The sequence below is a fragment of the Condylura cristata genome, unplaced genomic scaffold, assembly GCF_000260355.1.
Source record: "Condylura cristata isolate star-nosed mole 26May11 unplaced genomic scaffold, ConCri1.0 scaffold00018, whole genome shotgun sequence".
Lineage (NCBI taxonomy): Eukaryota > Metazoa > Chordata > Mammalia > Eulipotyphla > Talpidae > Condylura > Condylura cristata.
The window spans coordinates 18,852,566-18,862,317 of NW_004567119.1; the positions used below are offsets into that span (position 1 = coordinate 18,852,566).

The window sequence follows — 9,752 nt, forward strand, 5'->3', positions numbered from 1 at the left end:
TGCTGTTTTACTCCCTACTCTGTCTCTGGTGAATCTTCTCACAGTGCCTCCTGCCCCACATCTCTGGCCTGCACCCCAGCTCTTGTATGCATAAATAAATAAATCTTACCCCAAAAAAAAGAGTCTATGATTCTGTTATTGCCAGCCTGTTATGGTGTTTTCATCATCACTGCCCAGAGGGAGGATTCTAGTTCTGCCCTATCCGTAGATAGAGATTAGTCATAAACAACACTACTGACTCAACCTAAGGACAGGAGGCTTTTCTCAGGGGCGCCACACAGCAGGTGGCGCACAGGACTGGAAACAGTAGTCACCTCGCTTGCTCCCCTCTGGCCTCAGCAAGGCCCCATCCCACCACCTATTTCTATTCATCATTTCTCATCTCACTTAGCGAAATAAATTCCCTACTAGGGAATTTATCGATGAAACATTCCACCAAGGAAAGCAACTGTAAGAGGAACCCCTTTTTGGCATTACTAGATCAGTCACCTGTTTCATAAGCTACTGAAGGGCACCTTGCTATAGAACTCACACACCTCAGGCCACCGACAGCCGTTTCCCTTCCTTTACAAAGAGGACAGGGTACTAGAGGGAACCAAGAGCAGAAGGTGCTTCTAGGCTGTAGAAAACCTTAGCAGATACTCCAGAAGATTTCCAAAGAAGTCTGTTAGGACAAACTGCGAGGCCTGTAAGTCACAGATTCAGCCTTGACCATTACCTGGAATTTTAAAAAACTACCACTGCCCAGACCCACCTACAAGAATTCAGTGAGAATTTCTGGTCTCTGAACTTGGTGAAAACTCCCCAGGGGATTCGAGTGTGCTGTGGAAATCTGCAAGTTCTACCCTGGCTCACTGCAAAATTCTCTTCACTGGAGAGTCGGCCTTGGTCAAAGACACCAACTCCCGGCTGCTTTCTCTGTCATTAGGGGAACATTTAATCACATTCAAAGAAAAATGTCTCCCAAATGGGTTCACCAAAAAGAACTATGATTTCTACTCAGCATAACTCCCCTTTATCATTATTGTGGCAGTTTAGATGGAGTAAAAGCCAGTAATTTGGCTAAAGGGCTTACCCCAACAATAGCAGCAAGTGGAGGCAGAGGCCTCAAACCCAAAGAAATAAATAATCCTTCCCTAAAAAGGAAGGGCTTCTGAAAGAGGGAAAGGGGTACAGACTTTAAGCAAAAAGCAAAGTTATTTGGGGCCAGATTTATGGGCAGTGAGTGGGAGAATACAAATTCCTTAAAGGACCACTCCCTTAGTTACCTGTTGTCCCCTTTACGGCACTGAGCACCGTTAATTTTTCAAAAGAGGACAGTGTTCACCTGTTATGGAATCTCCTATTAAAAGTAAAACAAACCAGGCCCTCCCTGGTGGCGCAGCGGGTTCAAGCACAGCACTAAGAAGCTAAGGCCACTTCAGCATGAGTTTGATCACCGTCCTAGAGGTGACCTCATGGTGCAGGAGACCTCTCCTGACCCACGCGCTGCTCCCCTCAGCAGTGTACTTCGTCAGTCAGCCTGCTCTGCTCCCCACTCTGCCTCTGATGAAGCCTCTCACCTGCCCCTCTGGCCTGTACCCCAATTCTGTATGCATAAAAATAAATAAATCTTAAAAAAAAAAGTAAAACAAACCAATCAAACTTCAGCAGGGATGATGAAATATGAGCTCTATTCTAGTTCCTGTTTGAAGAGAGGAAATATATTAATCAAAGCCACTAAAAGCGCCATGGTTAGGAGTCTTCTTCAGTGATTGAATATGTATGTTCCTTCTTCTTCCCCTGCCACTCGACACGGAAGCCACTGCTATGTTGCCACGCACCAGGGGAGATAAGCAGTAGAGAACAGTGACGGAATGGGGGGTTTCCAAACTGTGCTTTCCCAACCCTAGGATTCCCCAGAGGCAGAGGGGAGATGCCAGAATTGGGCAAGTGTCCAGGAGCTCCCACAGCCCACGCATGTGGCCAGCCCAGCCCGAGGATCCCCATGGAAGGGTTCAAGAGAACAGGGCGGCCGAGGAGAGCAGAGCAGGTGTAACAGGGCCAAGACTTCAGTCCGGACACATTCAGCTGCTTACTGGGCAGCTTCCACATCTGCTGGCACCATTAAAAATGGAGAGCGCAGGCCCTCCCTGGTGGCGCAGCAGGTTAAAGCACAGCACTGAGAATCTAAAGCCACCTCCGCATGAGTTCGATTCCCGCCTGCCCCGGAGGTGACCACATGGCGTGGCAGACCTCTCCTGACCCGCCCGCTGCTCCCCTCAGCTGTGTACTTCGTCGATCTGCCTGTTCTGCTCCCCATTCTGTCTCTGGTGAAGCCTCTCACCGCCCCTGAGCCTCTGGCCTGTACCCCAGTTCTGTATGCACAAATAAATAAATCTAAAATAAAAAATAATAATAAAAAAAAAAATGGAGAGCGCAAACTCCTGCACTGCTGGTGGGAATGCAAACTAGTACAACCACTATGGAAAACTGTTTGGAGGTTCCTCAAACTGCTAAACATGGAGCTTCCCTCCGACCCAGCAATCCCACTCCTAGGTATTTACCCAAAAGACACAAAAACACTGATTGAAAAAGATACTTGTACCCCCATGTTTATTGCTGCTTTATTTACAATTGGAAAAACATGGAAGCAGCCCAAATGCCCAAAAGTAGATGACTGGATTAAAAAGATGTGGTACATATATGCAATGGAATATTACTCAGCAACCAAAAAAGAGAAACACATGTCTTTTGCAGCAACTTGGATGGAGCTGGAAAAGATCATGCTTAGTGAGATAAGCCAGAAAGAGAAAGAAAAATACCAGATGATTTCACTCATAGCAGAAGTATAATGGACCAGGTGAGAAAATAACAAGAATAATGAACAACCATATACCAGAGACATTTTGTGGGGGTGGAGTGGGGAATGGGATCAAAAACGGGGGGGGGGGAGGGAAATGCACGGGATTATGGTGATGGCATACAGGTGACTTGGTGATGGGAAACCCGCGGGGATTACAATTGAGATGGAAAAAAAAAATGTACCAAATGATGTAAAAATAAACTTTTGTAAAATAAAAAAAAAATGGAGAGTGCAAAAATAAAAAGTGGGAGCACGCAATCCATGTGCTCAGAAGTCTCTGCCCAGCTCACTCAGCCTGGGCGCTGAACAAGGGCACCCAAGACAGGTGAGCATGTGCTCTGAGTCACAGGGAACCCTGAAGCCAGGCATCACGGGCCATTACAAGCCCTCACACCCAAAGGTGAAGGCCTTGCTGGAGTCCGGCAACCTCCACTCTCGTCTGGGTAACAGGACTGGTAGGAAGTCCCCAGAGTCTGCATCCCCAGACCCACGGGCAGTCAGACTAGGCTCTAAACTTCAAGCAGGGTCAGCGCTGGATCAGAGAGAGACAGACCCCTACGTAAGAGGTGACGGCCCTCTTCCTCCACTGGCTGGGGTGACATCTTCAACTGCTAACAACTGAGGCCAGGGCCAGGTTAAAAAAAAAACTCCTGGATGGACGATGTCTATAAACCCCTACTCTGTGTATAAAATAGGGCCTAGGGGCCCAGCAGGAATGTACTGCTTCTGGGAAGGCCTAGCAGACCCTCAGTCCACCAGGCTAAGCCAGCTGGCTTCTTCACAAAACAAGCTGACTAAAACGAGTGTCTGGTCCTTTGGGAAACACTTGTTAGATCACCGGATGCTTCATCTATTTCGCCCTTTCTCCTTTCTGCTACCACCAGGTATGAGATCAGCCCAAAGCTCCCCAGATGGAATGGATTCAGCCAGTGCTGACATCCAAGGCCACCATGCCACGGTGCCAGCTTGAAGTATGTAACCTCACCCACGTGGCACCCGGGAGACTCCACGAGTCCCGTCAGCAGCACCCACACTGACAGACAGCCCTCCGGATAACGCAGCTTTCTAATCACCAGGCCACAGGCCGGTTCTGTGGCGACAACTTGGGCCCTGGACTTTGAAATGTGATCTGATGTGGTCGGGCTTTCTTGTAAACATTTTCTAACCCAAGTGAAATGCATGCTGCAGAGGGGATGATCCGAGTATCAATTACAGACACATTCATATTATAGCGTGTGTGTGTGTTCACACACGCGTACGTGTCAGCAGGGAATGAACCCAGATGCCACAGAGATGAAAGAATGGCAGGCAGCAGATGGGCCAGAGTGGCCTCTGGAGCCAGCTCTCCTCAGGAAAGCCAAGTGGGCAGGCCCATGGAAGCCACCTCGCCTTCATCTCAGCCTCCAGCCCCACCCATGAGGCTGTCCAGAAAGAAATGCTACCAGCGCACATGGGCTCACAAGTGCTGCAGCATCTGCCACGGAGCCCAGGGCCCTTGCTCAAACAGCCCCTCACCCTGGCCCGAGAGCTGCTCCACAGCCCCGTCCTTGCTCATGACCCAGCTCCCTCTCCCAGCTGCTACAGGAAAAGCTGCAGAGACTTGGGGGGAGGGAGGAGGGTCTGAGCAGCGGAAACCAGGGCCCTGCTAAAGAGACAGTGAACACAGTTAACATCAGACCATTAACCCTCCTCCCCACGCCAGCATGGCACTGCTCAGCCATGGCGGAACTCAAGTCCCAGTGTCATATCCATCCACCCATCCATTCGTTCGTTCGTTCACGCAATCGCAGGCATGATGGGAGTGCCGAGGGCTGAGCCTCTCCTGAGCAGGGAATACTGAAGCAAAGAGACAGAGGGGCCTTGATCTAGCTGCAACACCGCTGAACGCCAGAAGGGCTGTAGGAGAAAGACCAATGCCTGCTGAGGTGCAAAGAAGCAAAAGATTATAGTGGAGAGTCGAGCAGGGGACTTGGGCTGGAGGAAGCTGGATCGCAAAGAAAATGAAGATGCCCAATGGTGAGGAGAGAACTGGGAAGGCTGAGGTGACCGCTGCACTTGGGCCAGCGCAGCAGGACTGGGCCAGGGGTTGGGGGGGGGGGGGTTGCCACTGGGTTGTATTCCCAGAGCAAAGGAGGCGCTGAGGGATGCATAGGTCATGGTGATGGAAGCTGGGCTAGGGAAGGAGCCTGTGGGCTGCTGAGGCAGATCCAGGGGCGCTGTGACTCCTTGGAAGCCTGCAGCATCCTAGGCAAGGATCTGAGTCAGTGGTAGTTAAGGAAGAGAGCAAGAGATGATGCAAAGGGAAGATCGCCTTGGTGGTTGAAACGCTGGGCTCGCGGCAGTGTGACCGTGAGCAGGGAGCCGGCCTCTCTGTGACAGGCGCTGGCAGAGAAGCGGGAGTGCCAGAAAAACGGCCACATCTGTTTGGGGACAGCTGGAAAGCGAATCTGGGGCACATCAGGGAGCCACAACAAGAAGGTAAATGATGAGCCCAGCAAGCAGCAGGGACAGCCCTGACCAGTGCCGTCCTCTCCTTCTCTGTGCTCAGATCAGACTCTGGTTTCTCTGCATGGTAGCAAGGGCATGGGGAGTCCCCTTGGGTTTGCCCAGGGTTCCACACCCTCTAGGAAAACCCTGAACTCAGATTAGCAGAAATGATAGCTGGTCTCCTTCTCTGAGCTGTGGCTCACAGTCTTTGAAATCCTAGAGTCCACAGAACTGGTATGGACCACAACTGCCCCCTCCTGCCATCCACATTTTCAAAGGACTTCATGAGTTTGTTTGCCAATCACCAAATTCAAATCCAGACCCACAGGTCCCATCCGCAGCTTCCACTCCAATGCACTGGGTGGGCCTAAAAAGCAGACTATTTTAAAGTGACAGGAGGGACAGTCTGCCGACAACACTTGAGAGCCCCTGCTCCAAGCAAGTATCCTGGACAGGCGGTCCGGCAGCAGACACCTGTGACTCCCTTGAGAAAAAAGTGATCTCTGCAGAAACAGGAGGTTGCAGGCACCTAGCGTGTGGTGGAGTAATAGTAACTACCACGTCTGAGTACTTCCTACTGGCTGGGAGCTGTTCCTAGGCCCCCAGAGCCCACTTTGTAACATTTCCATTCTGCAGAAGAGGTGACTGAGGCTTCAAGTCAAGGCCACACAGCTGGCAGGTGGTGGAAGCCAGCTTCAGGTGTGGGAACCTCGCGGCCCCCACCCCAGTGATGCACAGGGTCAAGCTCTGGCAGAGATGCCCTTCCTTCTGCTTCCATCATCCCAGCTATAAGATGTCAGTGACAGTACCAACAGCTACCTGGAGCCTCTGGGGTCTTACCGCCCCTAAAGCCAGCAGTGTGCTCCCCCAAGCAGCACCCATGATACTCCATGAGCACTCAGCCAGGCAGGATGCCACCTGCAGCCTCTACCCACCCGCCACGGGACAGAAAGGGCAAAGGGCGTTCCTTCTGCCCTGAGCTGGGGCCCCCCAACAAAGATCTCATTGTATCATTCTCAATAGGAGGCTCTGTTCAATGGCAATAATATTATTTTCTGCTGCTGATGTGTCATTTCCATTTTTAAACAAGAAATATTTGGCTTCATTTTCCACCACAAGTCATGCTGTTTGGGCCTGAAATGAAGCCCCACAGGTGCCGAGACCTGCGACATACACAGCCAGGGACAGGTGAAGACTCACGGGCAGGGGCAGGTCACAGGGCTTGGAGAAAGGCAGAAAGCTTTCGTCCCAGCTGACTTCAATGACTCGTGTCTGCACATTTTGATTGCATCACTTAAAAGAGCCCTCTGGGGGCCCTCCCTGGTGGCGCAGCGGGTTAAAGCACAGCACTGAGAAGCTTAAGCCACTTCCACATGAGTTCGATTCCCGCCTGCCCTGGAGGTGACCACATGGCGTGGCAGACCTCTCCTGACCCGCCCGCTGCTCCCCTCAGCAGTGTACTTCTTCGATCTGCCTGTTGTGCTCCCCATTCTGTCTCTGGTAAAGCCTCTCGCCACCCCTGAGCCTCTGACCTGTACCCCAGTTCTATATGAACAAATAAATAAATCTTAAAAAAAAAAAGAGCCCTCTGTTCTCATAGTCATTAAAGAAGCTTTAATCGCCCTGCCTTCTGGTTTTTGTAGGTACCAACGAAGCCCCACAAGCCTCTGTCCGCTCCCCCTCCGGAAAACATGCCCTGTTACTCTCACTGAGACAAAATAACTTTCAGATTGTCTCACAACTTTAGTACCGCCTATCTCCGGGCGAAGGGCAAGCCAGTGGGGATCTGCAGAGCTCAGTAACTGCAGTGGTCATTTCTAAGAGCAGTTAATATTTTTATATAAAATATAAAAGAAGTGGAATTTAGGGTGTGGCCACTACATCACATCACAGTCATGTCTCATTGCATTTATTCTTTGGGCTTTGCTTGCTGAATCTCTGCTCTTCAGCAGAGGAACAGACCGAAGACAGACTGCACAATACAATGCATTGCATCCTGCCTTTGCACGCCTCCTTCGTTACCACCTGCCATGAGGCCACCTGCTGCCCATTCCAGGCACCCCAGGCCAGGTTCGGGACTTGTGGAGACACCCCTCATCCCTGCACAGAAGGAATCCACCTGCAGTAAAAGGAAAGAAGACCACTGTATGGAGAAGAAAGCCAGAGAAGATGTGGGGGTGTGGGCAAGGAGGGCTTGCCTACGTGGCAAAGGGGTGTACGAGGTGGGGGGCAGAAGAGCACCAGGAAGCAAGAAAGGGGCCAAAGAATGAGTCACATGTGAGGAGTGAAGAGACACATTCAGGAATGCAGGAGACGTGAAAACAGACTGATGGGATCTGTCAAGTACGTCTGAGAGAAAACAGGCCTTTATGTATCTGCTGAGCAAATTGCTTTTGACTAGCGGCAAACTATCTCTGAGCTCAGCGAGGCAGCAGAAGTGGGAGCTGAAAAGACCATCCAGGGTTATCTAGTACAAACCCTTCATTGTGCAAATGAGCAGCCCAGGAAGAGAGGTGACTTGCCCAAGGTCACACAGCAAGTTAGTGTCTGAGGGAGACCGGTACTCCAGGCTCCTAAATGGGGAAAATTCTACTGCAGATCTCCAACTCAGCCATCCCACCAGAGGCCACAGGCCACACCCTCCAGAGTGTCATCTGGGCACTACTGGCACTCTCTGATGAAGGTGCATGAACTCCAAACTGAAACATTTTATAACCTTCACTTGACCTTCTGGGCTGCCATCCAAGCAGTCTGTGCTTTCCGCCTCCAGAGTTGCTCCACAGTTGACCCCGAAGGAGGGATGGAAATGCCCACTGGAGTCCTGACAGACACCCCTGACTAAATGACAGGCTTCTCCTCAAGGCAGAGACCCCCACATGTGTGTTTGTGTGGAGGAGAAAGAAAAAGAGCAGCAAGGTTTGAAGCTGGAGATTTTTACTGAGCCAGAATAAGAAAGCTTAACCAGGGAAAGCGGTCCCCAATCCTCGGAGCAGGACTGAGAGAACAAACAACGGTGAGCATGTGTTTGAAAAGTAGGGAAATACAGAGAGGAGGGGAAGGCAAGGTTAATATTCCAGGTGGCAGGATAGAAAGGAGGAAGCTGAGAGACTTGGTCTGAAGTCTCAGGTAAAAGACACTCTTTCCAAAAAATAATAAGGAAGGTAGATTTTTCCAGAACATAGACAGCTTAGTTCTTTATACATTAACCTTCTTTTGAACTACATTGCTAGCCTTAATGGCAGACTTTATGTTAACTTCACCTTTGGATATATCTTTTTTGTTCTTAAATAAGAGTCTGAAGGGTCAGTGGGCAGCATGCTACCTCCTCAAAAGCAAAATGACTTGTCAAAAGGACAATCAGCTGACACTCTGCAAACTGACAGTTTGCAAGCAAAATCTTCAGCAGGTATCTATGACTCCAGGAAATATACTTGAGATTTGACTGAAGGAAAAGCACAAATCCTTCCAGCGTTGCATGTAGGGAGCCCGGCTGTGGCATTGACAGTGCTCATGTCTAAGGCAGTTTACAGTATCTGCGGCTCCTCCTGCAAGCAGGACTGCCCGATGCATTTTCTGTCAAATCTAGGTCAGCAGTGTTTCCCCTACTGGGTTTTCTTATCAGTGGAGTAAAGGTTCTTCCTGGTTCATACGCTGCACCCTAGCCTCTTTCGGAGAAGACCCAGATGCAGGATTTTTTTTTTAAATAAAAATTCAATATTTTCTAGTAAAGGCTCAAACCTGATAGTTTTGACAATAACTCCAAATGCTGGATTCATAGTAATCACATCATATCATATTTTTAGGATAAGGAAGCTAGACGTTCTCAAGCAAAGAAGGTAAGAAGTCATTCCTTTAATCCTACCCAAATTCTCCAGAACTATATTCTCAGGTTCAATTGGGGAGCTCAGAATTGGACAGAGAACAAAGAAATGAGACAAATGGCTGACCTACCCCCACTCCTACACACGATGCCAAACTGCTGTTCAGTTCAGCAGAATCATTTAGAAGAATCAAACGACAGTCTCATCTTCACGTGATCATGATTCCCAAGCACTAAGATTATTATTTTGAAACTCTTACTGATCATGGTGGTTCCCCCAGCCAGCGCTGCCTTGGTGCCTTGAAAGAAGTCATCAGCAGAGGTCATCCCCTGCTCGGGCATCTGGAAGCGGGTATGGACATCAATCCCTCCAGGGATCACCATCCGGGAATGGGCTTCGATAGTCTTCACCCCTCCCGGCACGATCAGGTTTTCTCCTATTTGCCTAAACAAACAGGATGGGCGATACAGTTATACACAAAGCCTCATGCATCCAATGGGATCGGACAGACATCTCCACCAACTCACAAAAATTCTTCCCTGTGCTCCTCATATTAGGGGGAGTCCTGATCTTACCCATGATGGGGTGTGCTCCCTATT

The 9,752-nt window shown here is 49.9% G+C and overlaps 1 protein-coding gene across 2 annotated transcripts in view; it reads right to left on the minus strand.

Moving 5' to 3' along the window:
• Nucleotides 1-9,752, minus strand: part of DPYSL2 (dihydropyrimidinase-like 2) — a 97,463-nt gene that overhangs the window by 46,532 nt on the left and 41,179 nt on the right. For both annotated transcript variants that reach the window (XM_004685375.2, XM_004685376.2), the window contains exon 3: nucleotides 9,413-9,597. In XM_004685375.2, the coding sequence (XP_004685432.1) occupies nucleotides 9,413-9,597 (185 nt within the window). The remainder of the gene's footprint in view (nucleotides 1-9,412; nucleotides 9,598-9,752) is intronic.